The 20598-nt window shown below is 37.6% G+C and overlaps 1 protein-coding gene across 3 annotated transcripts in view; it reads right to left on the bottom strand.

Moving 5' to 3' along the window:
• COMMD10 (COMM domain containing 10) overlaps positions 1-20381 on the bottom strand; it is a 103904-nt gene extending 83523 nt beyond the window's left edge. For 2 of the 3 annotated variants that reach the window (XM_033520377.1, XM_033520378.1), the window contains exons 1-4: positions 20274-20381; positions 20049-20139; positions 17181-17291; positions 15271-15426 (exon numbers count right to left, since the gene is read on the bottom strand). In XM_033520377.1, coding sequence (XP_033376268.1) covers positions 15271-15426; positions 17181-17291; positions 20049-20139; positions 20274-20305 — 390 coding nt within the window. In that variant the 5' untranslated portion in view covers positions 20306-20381. The remainder of the gene's footprint in view (positions 1-15270; positions 15427-17180; positions 17292-20048; positions 20140-20273) is intronic. The other variant, XM_015652532.3, reaches the window with a different exon arrangement.
• Positions 20382-20598: the final 217 nt, after the last annotated feature.

Below are 20598 nucleotides of genomic sequence, written 5' to 3'. Positions count from 1 at the left end.
TCAAAGACCAAACTTCCAAAATTTCTTGCAGATACACAATTTGCACTTACATACTAAAATAAGTTATACTGCATTTATTTGTACGCCGGATCAATAGCAGAACTATGCAACAAACACTGTCCACCACATAACTAAGCACACCAGAAGGAAAACTATGTACCATGATGTATTTTAACCACCAAGGCCAGTACAAGATGGTTAGGAAGTTCAGTCAAGGCCACAGTTAAGGGAAAGACACCATCTCAGGCTGACTTTGTGCGCAGCTATAGGAGCAGGACAGCAGGAAGAACTTCAGCAGGTCAGACTGCAGTCTGTCAGCTGCTCTGCAATCAATGCACCAAACTTCTATTTGTCATAAAAATAAGGAAGTTTACATTTAATCAAATCTATGAAAGCATGCAGACCACACAAAGAAACCCAGTGAAGATGTTCCAAGGTACCTCATTTTGAGCAAAGCTTTAGTAACAGTAGGCCCAGAGCTTATGAATGAGAAGATGCTTTAAAGAAAAGTTACATAACTTACAAAAGCAGATGAATTTTTAATCATAATTCTGCTTTGATTTTCTCTAACTTGACTACATCTTAGTTAGTGAAAATAATAGTGCATAGATCATCCCATCCAAAAGCACAGAACAATCGAGAGTGGATTCTGTCTACATGCTCAAGTCAATCACACCAATGGACAACTCTGCTAAGTCCCTGTACTAGCCAGCATTTTCCAGGAAATTATACCAGAATGATACAACTAGAAAACAATTTTATCTCCACAAACTTCAATGAAATTGGGAAATTAACTCTGATTCTTTCAGGAGCATAAAGATAGTACCTTAAAAAAAAAAAAAAAAAAATAATCAAAAAACTAAAAAACTTCAGGTTTTAATAAAAAAAAATAAGTATAGTTCAGTTAAGAAAATTGATAATGGTAAACAGAGAAGGACTCAGATCCTAAGTTATGTGTTATAGTGGTGGAAGCAGGCCAAAGTGTGCAACTGGAAACAGCACTACCTATTGATAAAACACCTAACCACTAAGGACAAACACAGAAACATTGAGCTCTGGAATGTGACACCTCTTCATATTGCAATCACTATGGTTCAAGCCCTCTGCTTCTCAACTTAGAAAGAACTTTCTATCACCTACTTAAACAGTTTATTACTGTAGTATGGAAACCAAGCCTTAGACAGGATAGTAGTTTCCTGAGGATCATAAAACAATGCCACTAGACACAAAAATAATATCCAAGGAAGACTTTCAAGACTTTTCTGAAGCTGTTAAATACTGTGTATTCTGTATAGCATAAAGACCAAACCACCAAAAATAAAAAAAATCAAGTCTGTGTTTTCTATTTTACTTCTAGTACACGTCTATCCCAGAATACTGTGGAGTGCTCTGAACAAATATATGTGGCAGCACACAGGCTTGAGCTTAAAGCTGAATAACAGCTGTATCTCTTGTTTTATATTGCTTTACCTTAAACATTAGTTTTCATATAAAACTCATGTCTGTTTTCTGCTTTAAACATAGTTGTACGAGAATAGGTTTCAATTAATAAACAGCATGCTGCCTTAAGGCATCAAATGGTCCATTTTCTTGAAAGGAAAATGCAGCAAGTATCTGGCAATGGTTGTGTTTGTTTACTTAGAAGACCTTCAACATCCTGCAATGTCAATTAACCTTTTGAGAGTAGTGACAGGTTTCTGCATGACATTTGTGTCAAAGCAGAGTATTTGTTAGTCACAAAGTGGTAAATACTTTAGGGCAATTTTTTTCAACTATGAAAGGACTATAAAATTATTTTTACTTCTGGTATAAAACTTGTTACAGCAAAAAGAATGATGGAAGAACAATGCCAGAAACTGTGATATACTAACTAAAAAGCACTTACTGGGACAAAGGAGAAGTATTTCTCCATTCCTAGCATGAAAACAAAGCTGTGCTTTTAGCTACTGTAGACCTTTAGCTTCTTTTCTTATCAGCAGGCTAGAAATGTCCAAGCTCTGTCACTCCAACACTAAACACTGTTGAAAATATACTGCTTATTGCTGTAAATTCTCACTGATATCTCTGGAACTTATTTACTTCAAGGTTATGTTTAGGGGGAAAAAAAACACAACAAAAAAGCAAACAAATAGAAGCTGGAAAAAAGGAAGGGAAATAAACATAGGTGCTAAACAATACCAATAGCAAGAATGTATGAAAATGCTTCAGATCTGTGTCATGAAACCTCTGGCAAGTAAGTCAGGGCAACAAAGATAAAAAGTAAACTTTCAATAACCCCTGTAAATTCTCAGTTCTTGTGTCCATTTTGTGTCATTCAGGCTTCTGAAGAGATTACCAGGGCACTTAGGACTAACAGACACAGAACTTATGTACTTGCCGCTCCCAGCACTCACTCAATACCAGCTGTAGAATAGGTAAGGTGTCACTGCCTGCTGAACCACCCCTGTACTCCCCACCCACAGTGCTTCTCAGTGGTCACCCACAGCTGCCCCAGAGCAGACCCACACTACAGAGCAGCTAGCTCCCTATAGCTCTTCTATAGGAAGATCTGACCCTTCAACTGAAGATGAGTAGCACCTTTACAGGTACATAAAAACATCACCTCTGGTCTGTCTGTGATGGCCACAGTAATTTTCTTCCAGTGTAATACATTGGATTTTCCAACTCAAACCCTGTCCAGCAGACTGTTTTCCAGGCTCAATAGTAGTGCATAGTATTTTACACAGTAAGACAAGATTATCACCAATCTAACATAACTATGATAAAACATTTGGGTGAAAGTCACTCTCCTGGAAAAAGGCCAATGCATTAATGTCAAGGCAGCCTTCAGAGCTGATATAAAGTTCAAGTACAATCTCCAGCTAAATCAAGGTTCACACAGGCAAAATTAATTAACCCACAGAATTCACCATTTCTCTTACAACCCATTGTGTTTTTACATATTCTCTTGTGTCTTCCTGACATATCTTGACCACAGTTCCTTCCTTCCACTTTTGCTGCCCATAAACATTAGTACAAATTAAACCTAAACTGAGAAGAAATTCAAGAAGCCTGTCAAATGGGACAAGTTTCTACATTAGTTGTCAAATATACTTCTCTCAACTACATATACAAATACATATACATATACATATACAGATACAGATACATATACATATACTTCAACAACAGATATATTTATTTTACACTCTTCAACAAGAAATCAAATAAATGTTCTTTGGCAAGTAAATTCAGGCTAATCATCTTAACTATACAAGAACCAGGCTATCAGACTCAAAATGAAGAGAGAAGGAAAGCAGAACTAATGTCAATAATAGGCATGTTTCAGGGCTCCAACCTGAAAGAGCAAGTACAGAGCCCAAGTGAACATGAAAATGACACTAAAAAATGGTTGGCAATGACTTAATTTGAATAAACAAAATAAGGGGAAGTATTGTGAAACAGGGACAATGACACGGAACAGAATTTTAGAAAACATGTATTCACCTAAAATTTCTTACCTAATGCCTCCAAGCTTCTGGAGCAGGGTCCAGTATTTTTAAAGGACTCAGAAAAAAGGGGCTTAAATACTCAGTTAGTACAAGAGGAGGAAACGGGGATATTTTTCCAGATGGTTAATAAACTGAGCTTATTAAACTGAGAGATATCAGTTGGCTGATAAACTGAGATCACACCTCCTGTCTGTCTCTACACCCATAATGACTGGAAGTTAGTTTTAATTTTAAAGTAGAAAATTTGAATTTTCATGTAAATTACCTGATTCCGGAAGGGTCATAACAAATCATTACAGAAACTACAGAAAACCAGTATTATATGGCTCTCAGAAGTCACTGATGTGGCAGCTTGCTTCTTACCACAGTGTGAGCAGAATATATAACACCATGCAAGCCACTGTTTCTCATCCATTATTTGGCACTTGTTTGTCCCTTAGAAACCACTTTAAGAACAGACTCACAGAAAGTAAGAGCAACAATGAGTTGCTCAATACAGCAATGAACCTGCAAGAACTACACTATGGAAATACTGCTTAGACACATAAAATCAACAGCACTGAGGTTTTTATAACTACCAGGCATTAAGACAGTTATGAAACAGCCAATTATTTTACAAATCAAACAACCTGTTAGAAAGATCTAATTATTTTCTTCAGATTCTTGCTCTTCATTTTCTTGGCAAGATTTGCTGCTTCCAGAATACCTAGCTTTCATTAAATAGGAAAAAAAGGCATATTCAGAAAACATACTTGATTCAAAATATGCAGACAATTAATCAACATTACAGGTTAAATGCTACTTAACAGTCTGCTACAGATAACCTGGCTACAGGAAAGAGTATGAAGATCCCATCTCATATCCAGTATTAGCCTCTCTGGCAATCAAATTACCATGAGCATTTCTACAGGCAGAGCAATAAATGCTGATTAGCAGCTGGCAAAGAGCAAGAAAAATGTTTAAAACCAGTGTTTCATTTTAAAATCTAAAAAGGGAGGAAAATACAATTTTGGGCTAAACTGCTTAACCAGCCTTGTGGGCAGAGAATGCTGAAGCAATTCTAAACTGGCAGCAAGTCTCCTGTAGCTTTATGCTTATGAAGGAAAAAAGGTTATGAAAGCCTGGATGGGAAAGGAACATGTAGCATAGGCAAACTAACATACCAAATTTTTCAAGTCTAGTACTAGTAAAACGACAAATGCTTTCAGTATAGCTTAAAGGTAATTGGTAAATGAAAGTGGTAACATTACCATATAATTGTAATCTTGAAAAATCAACTGTATAATAAGTTTTTCAACAGTATTATTTAAATTCGGTATCTCTTCCACTGTCAATGGGCTATGGTTTAGTTTGTCTGCTTGAACTTCTTTAAAGCAACAAAACTCCCCAACATGTGCCCTTTTGGGCAGCACAAGATTTTCATTACCACAAAGTTGCTAAGGAACTGCTAAAGCCATCTAACATGACTGAGAATTTTAAAGCAAACTGAGCTTGTGTCCCACAGTCAGAATTAAAAGCCAGTAACATGAGCACAAATGAAAATAAACCCTACCATTCCTTCTGCAAGGTACGTATTCTGCAACGTAGGACCATTCCTTCTGCAAATTCAAATCTTGGCTTAAAATTAAGTGCATCTAATCACAGAATGGTTTGTGTTGGGAGGAATCTTAACAATCATCTAGTTCTAACTCCCCTCTCCTCCACACACATGGACACCTTCCACTACACCAGGTTACACAGAGCCACATTCCAGCCTGGCCTCAAGCACTTCCAGGGATGGGGCATCCAGAGCTCCTCTGGGACACATGCTGCTGTGCCTCCCACCCTCACAGTAAAGAATTTCTTTCCTGAAATCTAAACTAAACCCACCCTTTCTCAGTTTTTAGCCACTTCCCTTCATTCTATCACTACATATCCTTGCAAAAAGCTCTTCTCCAGGTCTCTTGTAGGCTCCCCCTTTACGGTTGACCTCTCCTGGTATTGGTGGTGCTGAAAGACTTGATTAACTTGGACTCCCCTGTTCTCAGTTGCCAGCAGCTTTCTATGGCACAGAATGCTTCTGTAGATTTGCATAGCTAAGAAATTACATCCAGGTCTCCTGACTTTGCATCCATACTCAAAGATCGACTTCTGCATAGTTTAAATGCACCTAGAGTTACTTCCATTCTCAGGCAGTCTGATTAATTTGAGGACATGCTGAAGTAGTGAAATTGACTTCATTTTTTCTGAGGTTTTTAAAAACTGCATAAAGGAAACAGAATGCAAATAACTTCTTACTGGCTCATTTTTTTACAGGTACCAGAGAAAAGTCTTCCATTAGGCTGAAGCTTAACAAACTATTGCAGATAAAGTAAGTCAGTTACAGCAATACAGAAATTAGTGTCACGCTCCACTGGAATACAGATCCACCCATTTGATTTTCAAATAATTTAATCCTTATTTTGACAGACCGTTTAGTTCAAAATGATCTGGAATTTGTGATAGCTTTGGTGTTACTGAACATGAGATCATGCTTTTCATAGCCTGAGAAAGAAATTGTCACACTTGAAGCTCTTTCTATAAAAAACACCATAATAATACACAAGTGCACAGCACTATTTTTCAAAGTAACAGTCTCCTCATCTATTCCTACTAAATGTGGTGTATCTGCAGGAACATGTGGTCAGTTTACATACAGCAGCTACTCATGGAGGTAAGTTCTGCTTCACCACATCAAGGCTGGAGTGCTCCCTACTTCAGAGGCTACCTTAATTCATAGTTTAACGTAAATACTGACATCTTAAGATCGCAACGTCTAAACATCTACTATTTTAGTGTTAAGAATGAATAAACAGCTCTGTGGAAGAGTGCATAAAAGGGGGATGGAAACCCAACCTTCAGCCTATTCTTGAGGAAATGGATTTCTCAGAGCTGAAGAAAAAAGGAACTACTCTTCAATAGCTCCAGTGTGAGCAAAAACTATACCTTAAAAATTAATCCTGACAAATTGAAAAAGAGCACTACATAATGTCGCTGCTTACAGCAATGGAGAAAATTCAATGTCTCTGCCCACATATACTTCAGCAAGGTACCTATAATGTCCCAAATACAACACTTACAGAAAGAGAGAAACTATCTCATATTTTAATAAATGAAATCAGAGTTTTGTCATTTTATCTCAAGATACTAACTCATTCACTTCAGATATTTTTTTCCTCTAACTTGAGAGGAATAGTCCAAATTTAAAAATGAAACATTTCCTGGAATAATTGAAAGAGCTGTTTATGTAATTTAAGCCATCCATTCTATCCTAACTGAAACTGCTATGAACAGCGAAGAGATAATGGGATATGAAAGATACCTTCAGGAAATCTTTTTCTTACATTATCACAGGAGTATATATCTCACTGACAACAAAACATTTAAAAATGTTTTCCACTCAACAAGATATTTTGAGGAAATAAATAATCCACAATGTAAGAAATTTTCTAGTGCAGTTCTTTCACTTAGATTTTTTCAGTTGTTCTAAGCAAATAACCGAGAGGAAAATGAGCATGGCCACCCTTTCACTCAGTTTAATTTCTCAAGTGTAGCTGCCATACTTAGCTCCGGCACTGAAGACCATTGCAGAAAACAAAAATCAAAACACTCATGTTTGAAGTTTGGAGATCTCTTCCTCTTATCTTTCAATAATCAATTAGACAAAACACACTAAGTCACAGTTAAATAAATGAATAATTTTCACTTAAAGAAAGCACTGCAACATGTATGTATAGTTTTAATATATTAACTATCAGTTTTGTATGAGAGGACTAAATGTGTATTACATATTAAAACTTAGGTCTACAATGCTATACTCTAACTTCATACATGTGTAATCACATCAGCATAAAACAAGAGGAAACCATTAATTCTTCTCTATTAAATTTACAGCCAGAGATGCCAATTCCACTTTTCATCAGCAAACTCAGCACTCCAGAATCAAAAATCAAAATCAGACATGAAAATATCAATTTTGCCTGCTGTGGTAATGAAAATAACCTAGGAATGATTTAAGAATGACAAAACATGCCTGACTACAAACTCCTTCAAAAGCTCTCTCCATCTCAAGAAAAGAGTATTACTGCAGAGGAGACAGCAGAAGGATATAGACAAAAGTGTACTCAATATAGCAAAAAAATATTAAAACAGTAAAAAAGGGGCAAATTTTTAAGAGAAGGCAATGATTGACAGGCAACATTTGCCAAACTCCACAATGCAGGGTCTTCATCACAGAAATAATCTGTAATCTGGAAGAGAATGTTTTCTCTAAGGTAAGCCCCAGACCAAACACCAGTTTTCTTCTGATGGGAAACTTGAGCATTGTAGCATGGGAGATGACTGCACAAACACACTGATTTCTATTCTCCATTGTTGCTACTGCCTTCAGTTAAACTCAGGTGGCACAAATATCTTTGAAAGAAGTTCCGGATGCTGCAGTTTCTTTTCAGCAGGTCTCGCTGTGCAATTGCTCCCTAGGAGAACAATCTTGCAGTGAAACAACTGGGTTTTCATATGGTAGCATGAAATTTCTGACTGCAGTCCTTCACCACATTTTTCATACCAATAGAAAAACATTTATATTTTGTAATAGAAAATAGAAAATAAAGTATACAGTAGTTAAAAATCTGTCCCTCTACTGAACAAACTTATTCAACTTCAACACAATTCAGTATCCTCATTTCATAAATGGGTTACTGAGACATATTGTAGTTTCAGTGATAAGTACTCTTTAATGTCAGGTTTAAAATTTGTAACATTCAAAATTTACTTGTACACATGAATTACAAAATGAGTGACTAGCATCTTCAGCTGACAGTATTACGCAAATCTTCAAATTAAACACAAGACTTGGAGCAGTCCCCATAAAAATTGTATATAACTATCTACAAAACTGTAGGTACAACCACTCACCCACATAACAGATTCAGTATAACAGGTTGAAGATTTTTATGCACTATAAGTCTGTAGTTACAGTCAGTCATAATACATATGCACAGCCAAGTTAAGCAGAAGTGGCATAGTCAACTACAGTGACTTGTGCTAAATTTTTAAAACTTTGAAATTTTAATGGTATTTATATTTGTTTCCCAATCATGAAGTCAATGTTTCCCAGACAGGAAGTCAAAAGGAAGTAAGAATCACTGGATGGATCCTATCTACCTAGACACAATACTAGAATGCACTGTCAAACCAGATTCTGCAGCTGTTTTACATTTTGAGGAAAAATTATGGTTTGTATTATACAGGAAGTTACACAAGACAAGGACAATACTCATTTTTATAACCTTTCAAAATGCTATTTTATACATAGGAACAAAACTTACATATCTTTCTGAACATTCTCAAAATGTACCTTCTTCCAACCTTTATAACTTATACCTTCTCAGTAGAAGACAAAGGAGGGCAAGGATAGGATGTAACTCATTAAAAAATCCTTACTAAGTGGTACCTAAAAACTGTAAGCAATTAAGATTCCTACTAACAAAGCTGAATGAGTGAAAGAATAAGACTCAGTTGTGCTGTAACGGGTGATTAAAATAATCTCATTAGTTATAAGACTGTGTTTTTACTTTGTATTTCATCATTTGCTGCCCCTTTGTGAGTGTATTGGCATCCCATACTGTAAGCCGATTCACAATTCACTGTGACATGCCCATAGGTACAGCTGTTTTAGGGATCTCAGCTTGACATTGTAAGCATTATTAGTTGATCAGATACTAACACGAAACTTCTTTTCCATAATTCTGTAAAATTCTTTCTTATAGTTTGAGCTGTATTCCTCCTTATTTTGCATTCTTCTGATATCAGAAAAAAAATTTCTGCCACGACATACACACAGAGCACACCAATTAGCTTCTTTTTTATTTTGGCATAACCACAATATGCATGTGTTTCAGAATATTTCTGTAGATGTGCCAGCTCTTAGCAGAGGGAATTTAGCATATTAACATTACATATACACCCATTAGCAATAAGGCCAGTTTCTGAGAATATCACTTTCAGAGTTTTTCCCATATGGCTTCAAATAGGCACTCAAGATACAGAACTGACAGCTCTGTCAAGAATTTTAGGTACATAACTTCACTAGTTGCATTCCCACGCATCATTATATTAAGCAATGCTGTCGGAAAGCTATAAAAAACTTCTCTTGCTTGGCAACATAGGACTTTTTTTTTTTTTTTCATTATATGTATTTTAAGGATACCCTGAATAGTTTTCCAAAACTAGAAAGCTATGAAGCAGTTAGCTTGATCTGCCTTTAAAACAGATTTGCGCAGAATACCAAAACGCATACAGAGAACTTAATATAAGGGGATGGAGAAGTGGAGAAAATCAGTAAAACTGATGTAAAACTGCCATGAGAATTCAGAGTGAATGCTATCAAAAATCTAGCTCTTCTTTGTAGGGAGGAAAAAATACATTTTAATCTGATCAGTGTGCCCTCATTTCTAAACTTACATATTACCAAGAAAAGACTTAAAGTCTGGATCAGATTGATATCAAACTATTATCACTGGCCTATCATTTTAAAGCCCAGATTAAGAGTGCTCAAAGGAAAAACTTACACAAATACCATCAATTTAATTAAATAAGATTGTATTATCATCAGCAGAAATAATATAATAAAGGCACTGCCATATGAGTAAGGACTGAAGAACCAGGTGCTCTGTGCAGCTGAAGACTGCCAATAATTCAGCAAAGAAAAATGAGAAGATGAAATGAGAAACAATACTAAACAGTACATCTTTATTTCAACTACATAGTTCTTATTAATTTCTCATGTCAAGAACATCTCTATCTACTGAGCAGTCTGCACAAAAAATTCAAAAAACTGTTCAAAAAAGAATAGTTTTTCTCAAACAATTAGAAATACTGTTCAATATGCCACAGAAAATTTCACCTAAACAGTATTCTAGGAAATACTTGTTCCACTGCTCTAACAAACACAATTTGACTTGTAATCCTAATGAAGGTATCAACCAGCACATTACCACCTACACCTCTTGCACAGAACTGGCAGACCCAGAACTCAGAATACTACTTTTTAACAACCTGTACTTTGCAGGTGAGAAAAAAATCTGGTTTAGGAGAACTAACATGTCAATACAGGCAAATTATCTGTAAGAAATTATTTCCCATAATATGTAGTGGTCTTGAGTCGAAACCTGAACACTTCTACAAGCCAAAAGATGCACTGACCTACTCTCAAAAACAGCAGAAGTCAAATTTTTTAGCTTTATTATGAAATAACAAACTTGGACACTCAGTTACCCACTAGTTTTGACCATCAGCTAATCAATCCCACCGGTTCCAATGTTTTCTTAATGTGTAAACCATATCCCTAATAAAAAAAACCAAACAATGTTTACCATTTTTTATTGTTTTGAAACTGAAATGGAAGATTACTGCCCAGTCCTTCTTGTGTACACTACAGAAAATACTGTACTGCCAGCATTTCAATACATCTGAAAGAGACAATCTCTAAGTACCATGTATCAGGAAGGACTTGGAATTACCACACAGATTTTATTAAAACACAATATAAAATTCCAAATGCATCTTTCTTAGTTATTTCATAGACTTTGTCTTGTGAGTGTGTGCAGGGACACTGTATATGTGTTGAAGCAGAACTATCAAGACCTCCATAATGTTAATCACAACCCTGATTCTGCACTTGGATCTACACAAGCAATCCCTTTACACATCCACTAAAGCTGCTTTAAAGAAAAGAGTTACTAATGTGCAGGAAGTACATGGTAAGTGAAAGTACAAAAGAATCACATATGAACTAAATTCTGAATTCATATGTAGTGCTGCACACCACCTCAACAGGTCAGCAACAGTCCTTACCAAATATGCAGTAATAACCAAAAAGTCTCCATGCATTTTTAAAAGAACATGAAAGAGAAAAGAAAAAACAACCAGCAACTAGCATTCATAGAATTGTAGAATGGTTTGGATTGGAAGGGATTTGGATTGGATTGTATGGTGATTAATGCCATATCTGATCTTTTGAACACTTCCAAAAACAGGGCATCCACAACCTTTCTGAGCAACCCGCTCCAGTGTCTCACCACCATCATCAAGAATGTCTTGCTTAAATCCAGTCTAAATTCATGATCCTTCCATTTAAAACCCTTTTCCCCTGCCCTGCCACTCTCACCATCTTTCTTGTAAACATCCCTTAAGCACTGAATGGCTACAACAATGTTTCTTTGGAGCCTTCTCGTCTGTGGGCTGAGCAACCCCTACTCTCTCAGTCTGTCTTCACAGCAAAGGTGATACCGCCCTTACTTCACTTCGGTGACCCTCCTGTGGACCCATTTTAACAGATCTCAGTCTGTCTCATGCTGGGGGCCCCTCAACCAGCCCCTCATGCAATACTCCAGGTGAGGTCTGAGCAGAGCTGAGAGGAGTGGTTGGTACAACAATGGGCTGGTTATGTTGCCATCCAGACAGACTTGGACAGGCTGGAAAAATGATCTGACAGGAACCTCATGAAGTTCAACAAGAGGAAGTGAAATGTCCTGCACTGGAGAGGACAAGCACCAGTACAAGCTGGATGCTGTCCAGCAGGAAAAAAGCCTTGCAAAAAAACTTGAGGCTCCTGCTAGACACCAAGTCCATCATGAGCCATCCTGGGCTGCTCTAGGAGGAGTAATGCCCACAAGCTGATGAAAGTGATCCTTCTCCTGTACTCAGGACTGGTGAGGCCTCACCTGGAGTAGCACAATCAGTGCTGGGCACAGTGTAAGAGTCATGCAGGTACTGGAAAGAGTACAGCAAAAGCCATCAAGATGATGAAGGGATAGGAGCACCTCACATATGAGAAGAAGCCACAAGAGATGTTTTTAACTCCTTTTGTGAAGAAAAACTATAAAGACTGAGCCAGGCTCTTTACAGTAATGCCCAGTAACAGGACAAGTGGCAACAGGCACAAACTAAAACATGGGAGCTCTGTCTGAACACAGGAAAACATTTAGGCACTTCAAGGGTGGCCAAGAAGTGACAAAGGGTGACCACGAAGGTTGTGGAATATACAGCCTTACAGATGCTCAGGTGCTGTCTAGACATGGTCCTGAGCAACTGGGTTTAGATGTCCCTACTTGAGTGGAGGAGGTAGATCAGATACACTCCAGAGGTTCCTCCCAGCTTCAACTATTCTGTGATTAGATTGCTAGAACTTGTGATAATATAAAAGTCACTCTATTTCTGTACAGAATATTGCTTCTGGAAGAGAAGTGAACAATGTAAATTGAGAATACATATATGGCCACATAAACAAATACTGAAATAGAGGGCATATTTATAGGATCAACTGTTTAATAGGTTACACCCATATTTACATGTTGAAGAACGTATTAATAATTCATTACATATCTCTTTCTACAAAGAAGTTAATGTAATCTCAAAATCAATACAAGTATCTAAATTGTATATCTAATCTAAAAAGCAACCATCCTTCTGCAAGTATTTTTCAGAATGATAACTTTTTTTTAACTTCAACTGAAGAGATGATGATGAACATTTACAAAAAATCTGCTAGTACAGCAGTGTAACACAAGTAAGAGAATATTTCAGCCCCTATTTTTCAAGGTACAGACAGGTCATACAGAAAATACATGTAGATATGCAACTACATACCATACTGAAGGAAACAATGCAGTCACCTACACTTGCAAGATATTACAGAGATATTCGTAAGATTATAAAGGACATGGCAAGTTGTTCTTCCATTACAATGCAATTTAAAAAATATTTTACTTCTTGCTAGCAGAATAAATTCTTTATTCAGCAATCAGTTTTGTGAACTTAATCTTTAAGGAAAACTCTCATAAACTTCAAGTCTACAGGAGTAATACTTCAGAAACTGTCAAAAACTGAGAAAGAAAATTCAAGTTCCAACTCAAATTACACTCAAACTGATACTTAACCTGTTATCTGGACTAAAAGGCAGGAGGGAAAATGATGGTTTAAGCATATGTAGGGGGACACACCTGTGTTTAAACCTGCTTTCACATGAAAAAACAAGAAAATAGCACTACAATATTTTTGCAGTTGTTTTCCTGCAAGCTCAATTAAAAATGACAATTTAAAACTTCTTTCTATGGGATGCAATATGTAGGAAAACTTCACTGCATTAGCAGATGATGGTGAATTTAGAGAGAACCTCCAAAACCATAACATACACCAGAAACATTGTATGTTGCAAGGCTCACAAAGCTCAAGACAAGTAAGAGAGCAATTTCATTCCCAAACCAGGTCACAGAATGTCCAGAGGTATGTAAGGTACAAGCTGGAAATGAAAGAGGATGAAAGGTGTTTTTATTAGTTTATCATATGCTGAGGAGCCAGCAGTAAAATATGTATTAATGAATAGTCTGCCTGAAGAAAAACTTTAAAGACATCTGCTTTGTAAGCTGTCTTCAGAGCCGCCTTCCATCCTGCACATATACTCTATATGTTTAAAAGTTTACCTTACAATCTTTAATTATTTCACTTGGTTTTCAAATTACTTACGTTCTTCAATGGGCAGTCACACCTGCCTCTATACTCACTGTACCACTGACCATTTAAACTTTGGGACTTAAACACTTGGCATTGGTAACATTATTTTAAAAAAAAAATCCAAAAAACAACAGAAACCCAAACTATCTTGCTGATTCTGTTTTTGGTTTGGTTTGGGTTTTTTACTTTATACTATCAGGTCACTTACTCTGTTATATTAATGAGTTATTAGAATTTTGCATATCAGAATTCTGTAAGTTTTGTGCCTAAAATTACCCAGTTTTACAAAGAATCAAGTTTAAATATGTTGAAAAAAATCAACTGTGATGCAATTCAGAGTATCTTTAATCTGTTCCACAGATATACCTCACCTTCTCAAAATGTGAATTTTACACCAAAGTGAAATTCTAGATTTATTTAGGAGCAAGCAGACTGGTACATATTATGTTGTTCTAGTTCTCTCTGTGCATCATGTAAACTTAATATATACAATTTCTTTTCTATGTTTATCTTACTCACCAAATCATTAATTAACAAATTGAGTCTTATTCCCACAAGATCTAAAGCAATGATAAAAATAAAGTAACAATAATTGAGTTGTGTTCCACAATTCTTTCTAAAAATCTGATCCTGGCTGACACTGATGTCTTCTATACACAACTCCTTATGTATTTGAAGGGATATTATGAATCAACAAAATTATGTCATTATACTTTGTCATAGATACAGACATCATTGTAAAGATACAATGAGACTTCCAAAGCACGTAGCAAGTCTTAAGTGGCAACAGGAACATAGGAAGCAAAATTACATAGAAAAAAAAAATTATCATAGAAAAACACCATAATGTTGTAATAAGTACCTCATAAAATTCACTACACAACCAGCTTACAAAATTAAAGATGGCAAGAGCTCAGATAGAAGTGCAGAGAATGACCAGGCTGATGAGCTCAATCACCACAAATGCTCATGAACACACTGTCCCTGGCCATGTTGTAAAGCCTATTCACAAACAGTATGAAGGTTGCTAATAGTGCATATATAGCCAGGTTCCAGCAGTTACAGCACATCAGCTAACATGTAACATCTCTATAAGACAACAGAATTCTACTGTCATGATCAAATTTATCTAGTACCTATAAGTGACCAAGTACTTTGTCACAAACTTTGCAACTTAGTTTAAACTCCTTGCTTTAAACCAAACTAATACAACTTTACTCTCTCTCAGAAGAAAAACCACACACATTACCTTCTGAGGGGTCAAAACCCTCTGCCTGAACTTCTCAATCGTATCTTGTCCTGCAGCCACCCATGCACTAGCAAATGCTTCAGCTTTGTCTTGATCCAGGTGAATGCTTTGTAGCTGCTGTTGCAATGAAGCAGGCTTCAAATTGTGGTAGACTGCCTGTCAAAGGGAAAATAACTGCTGTTGCTAAGTGCTGTTCTACAAGTCATAGCAAAAATGCTCTAGCACAAACGGCCATTGCACTCACCCAAGATTTTTACTAGGAATTCCACTAGAGGAACTATATGCAACCTGTTTGTCTTAACTCTCTTACTTGGTAGATGAAAAACTGTAACTATCTCAAAATGCAGTGTTACAAATCACTCCTCTCAAGATAAGACAAACTACAAGAAAAGAAGTAGACACAAGCTCAGTCTGAGTGTATGTACATGTTTCCACTGTGCATAATGGCAAAGCAGCTATCAATAAAAAAAGATGGGCTTTGAAGTCAATTGTGACCATCAAGGAAAGAGAATTTTTCCAAATTCACACTATTCAAAGCAAATCTAAACTACAAGTTAATATCCTGAAAATCCAAGAACAGTTTGCCTAAACTGAGATATTACCGCCCTATTAGCATCATTTTTTTTTTGGTGAAAGACACTCTATACGATTCTTTACTTCCAAAACAGGATTGTATCACCACCAGGTCAGATTAAAAAAAGAAACAACATATGCAGCAAAGACTCTATAGCAGTCTTTATATCTATAATGCCTCCACAGACCAAAGGGCTGTTAAAACAGCTATTATCCGACAGAACAAGCAGCTGCACCAAGAAGTACAGCTACCAGCAGGAAAACAAAGAGCTCTTATACAACATGTAGTCCATCTGGGACTCTTTTTTTTTTTGGCAGATATTAATATTCTTCCCCTCTTTTTTTTTTTTTAATGCAAAAAAAGCAAGAAGAGAATTACCTGCTTTTCCTGTTCATCTTCAATAATTGTAATATAAATTAAGCAGTCTGAGGAAATCAGGACAAAGCCCTAAGCACGTAATTCTGCTGCTTTTCTGAGATGAAAATTAAAAATTCCAGTCTGGAGGCGACCTCAGGTTCCATTTTGGTTTTTTAGTGCATGGGAGCCATGAGGAGGACTGTTTATTTTATTCCTAATGCAGTGGAATGTGCTAATTAAGTGAATTGATCATAAACTGACATGTGTAAGAAAGGACTAGACTTAAATCCACCAAAAGACCATCACTATTCATGCCCTCCGCACAAGACTCCAACTTCTGTATTTGCATGAAATGGATGGATAACATCATAGGTTTAACAATTTTTAAAACAGTTACCATATTTACTGGGTAATGCAACATCTTCCCAGCTTTAGTAGAGGTAGACCACAGAATGAGAAAACCTGCTCTGTTTACAAGGCAACTGCACCATGCTCCACCATGCACTCATCCACTCCTCCAAATACTTGAGCTACATTAGTTGTGCCTGTTCACCTCAGTACAGACTGCTTCTGTGCATGAAAATTTTCCATAATTGACTCTTGCAGTAACTTAAGCGGTGCTCAGTAATGTCATCTACGATTTTCCTCACAAGAACTTAAAAAATGCATGGCTGGCTTGATACAATGAAGAGAGAATAGTGTACCTCATAATTATCAAGAGATCCCTTGAAGTCATGCAGACCTCACTCCTACTATTAATATTTACATTAGCTGAAAAACCACAGCTCAAAGGCATATAGTCCCATCCAAATCAGAAAGGCATGAAACAAAAAGCAGTTAAATCATAACCCAAAAATATATTAAGTATACTACAGCTATATTTTCACTAATTCCTTTTTAACTTCACTGTACCATTTTTGAAATATATAGCAGGATAAAAAAATACATTTATCAATGCGTAATGGTGAAAGCAAAATACCTGTTCCAAAATGAATGATATAGTTTCAAGAACCAGATGAAGATCCTGTTTTTCCAATGAAAAAGCTATTTGAAGTTTTTCTTCCTCCTCTTCACTGAAGGTACTTTCAGCCTGAAGCACAAAAATGGTTAGTCCAGACACTTCATTTAATGACCAAGAACATACCTATCAAAAAAACTCACTTTCTCCTCATCTTTGTAAACACAGTGGCTGTCCAGACACTGTCCAGTTGTTTCTAAATAGGAATTAAAAAGCAAATGCAACTTCTCTCACTGAAAAGCAAAATTAAGAGCCAACACAGTACCACAGGATTACCTGACATACATGAGAAGAAAAAGCATTCTCTTTGTACCTCAGACTCTACAGAAATATTCTTCTTTCAATTAGTAGATCAGTTCCAACAACCTTTTATAAATAAAAATAAGGCAAGTAAAAAATGTACTACTTAAATCACATGCCAGAAAACAGAAGGCAAAACTGTAGTTAATTACCTATGCCTTTTCCACTCTGGATACCCTTCTAAAAATCACCCATACGGTTGCAAAGGAAATAAATGTATATGTATATTTATTTTGAAAGTCAAATTTGAATCTATAGCCTACTGTGTTACTGAAGACAATTGAGAATGTGTTGCACTTTTAAAATACAGCATTTGTACTTACTGTAATACAGCAAATTAAATAGTAATTTAAAATGCAGATATAGCCTTCTTTTAAAAACCAGTTAGTAACAAACACCACATTTAGACCACTTAGTAATCCAAAACTGCAAAGCTAGACAAGCAAAACAATTTAGCTGTCCAAATAAAAAAAAATAAGGCAATTACACAAAATCTTCGATGATCACAATGTTTATAACAAGTGTATCAAAATGGAAATAATATTTGAATCTTTAGTTGTTAAAAGGGAACACAGAGCTCCCAGTGTCTGCTTCTTTAGGCAATTAATTTCATTTCAAGCTTCCAGCAATTTAACTAGTTACTTAGGTACTTTAGAAAGTAAAACTAATCGTGAGACTGAGTGGGCTGAATGACAATAACCACTTCAGCTCATGTAAATGCCAATTAAAAGTGTGAAGAGCTACTAAAATGCTACATAGTAAAAAAGAACAAACAGAACAAACAAAAAGTTGGTGATACATTCCTGTTACCAAACAGTTAATATCCATGCAAAACAACTGAGAAAACTCTTTGAAATAACAGCAGCATCCAAGCCAGTGATGTCAATAGAAAAAAAAAAACAAACCAACAAACCAGCAGTTTCATCAAATGAATCCTTACAGTCTCACACTCACAATCTTTACATTTTTGCATTTTTTCCATGCTGCTCCTGTAATATTTCACCATTTAGTCCATATGTATATGCACATAGAAAACAAATTCTATAGGTTTTTTTATACTTTTTCTAAACACAAACAATAGAATAAAATCTGACACTGTAAGACCATGAAACTAACAAATTCTGGCATAAGATTCATTTAACAGTTTTCTGTGCAATATTTATTACAAAGTTTAAAGTTAGCCTGCTTTTCACATTTCAGCATTATGAAATGAAACTGACTACTGATTTCCTTTTTTTTTTCTGCAATCAAAAACATCTCCTGCAAAGACAACAGAAATATTCACTAAAAGCTCTGGATTTAATTTTTAACCTCAATTCCACAGGTGTCTTTAGTTGATGGACATACACAAATGCAGAAAAATAAACAAAACACCCATTTAGTGTTTCCTTTGTGTTGTAAAATGCAGAACATACAGCATTTTCTTAAGAAAGGATGTTCTCTGATGTTTGATCTTTGTATATTTTCAAGGCTAATCAACAAGAAAGGTGATTTAATCCACAAAATAGAGACCAGCTAATAAGCAATGCACATGTTCTAGAAAGAACCAGGTTGTTGGAAGAATTGCCTTGTTAAGGTTTAGGGCTTAACAGACATCAGTGACCTCAGACTTAGGGGGAGGTTGACAGAACTTGGGAATAAGGATGTACCACTGATAGTGAACACAAAGAATGCAGAATTTATGGGCCTCAAGGACATTTGGCAAAACTCCCAAGGTAAGGGAGAAACTGATAAAGCCAACTCAGCAACTGTGCCGAAATTAGCTCCGACTGGGTAAAAGGTAATTCCTGCAGGGAATCTGCAGCCACCAATTCACACACCACCAACCCAAAAGAAAACAAAGACCGAGCATGAAGACTAATTAGCACGGGAAGCAAGAGACTCATTAACCAGCAGAACACAGAATGTTAACTAATAAGAACTATGTAACTTGTTGCCAATGAACACCAAAGCCTTTGTTTGTTTAAATGTGTAAGTGGTAAAAAGTTTTGATGGCTGGGGCGCTTGACTTGGGGAATACCACTGAAAACGGGGCCTGCACAGTTCTGAAAGAAGTAATGTCTCGCTCGAGGGTGTAAGCACTGGCTTTTTACAAACCGGATAGGAAATCCGGCTTTTGTGGACAACACTCGTGAGGGCAGAGGAGCTTGTAGAAAAGGCCACGCAACTCGCGTGTCCTCTGACAGCGCTCGCGGAGGCACCAGCACCTGGAGACAGCGGGCTACAACCAGCATCACTCGTTCTCATGCCATTAGCCTTCCTACGCCGGGGGCTACCGGCTTTTATTTCATGTCCCTGACGGAGCTCTGAAGAACTAGTGGTGAATGAAAATAAGATCTAAAATCCTTAAAAAGGAGCGGAGGAGGGGGCGGGGGAGGGGGAGAAGGGGTGTTCAGGCTCCTCAGCCGCGCTGCCCAAGCTCCGGACGGGCCCGGCCCCACACCCTCCCGGCACCGCCGAGCCCCCCGCGCCCGCCCCGCCCAGCCCAGCGTGACACAATCCCCAGCTGGCTCCCCGCGTCCCGCCAACCTTCAGATGCAGCTTCTGGAGAAGACGGGAGACGAGCCGCGGAAACCGGCCCGGGTCCACGGCGTTGAGCAGCGACACGGCCCTGCGGATGCTGGGAGGAAGGAGGGAGGGGGGGTCAGAAGGGCGCTGGCCCCGCTGCACCCCGGCACCGTGGCGGCACCTACTCTGCTCCGCACAGGCCCGCACAGCCCGGCCCGGCGGGGCAGCGCGGCCCGCTCCCGGTACCTGTCGCTCTCCGGCACGACGGGCGCCGCCATGGCTGTGGCGCGGGCCCGCCCCCGACGGCGGCCTGGCGGGACCAAGCGCTGCCGCGCCGGTCGCAGCGAGGGCAGCGCAAACCCACATAATCAGGGAATGAGCTCGGTGGGGGAAGCTGGGATCGTCGTGTTCCAGCCCATCATCGGGCACTACCATAGTCACTTAGACTGTGGCACTGGAGTGTCACGTCGTCTTTCCTTAAACACCTCCAGGGACGGTGACTTTGCCACCCCCCGGGTAGTCCGTTCCAATGTTTAATCACACTTTCTGTGAAGAAATTCCTCCTTAGATC

Source organism: Parus major, chromosome Z (assembly GCF_001522545.3).
Source record: "Parus major isolate Abel chromosome Z, Parus_major1.1, whole genome shotgun sequence".
NCBI lineage: Eukaryota > Metazoa > Chordata > Aves > Passeriformes > Paridae > Parus > Parus major.
The sequence above is the reverse complement of the archived record's forward strand: the minus strand, read 5'-3'. Positions and strand labels throughout refer to the sequence as shown.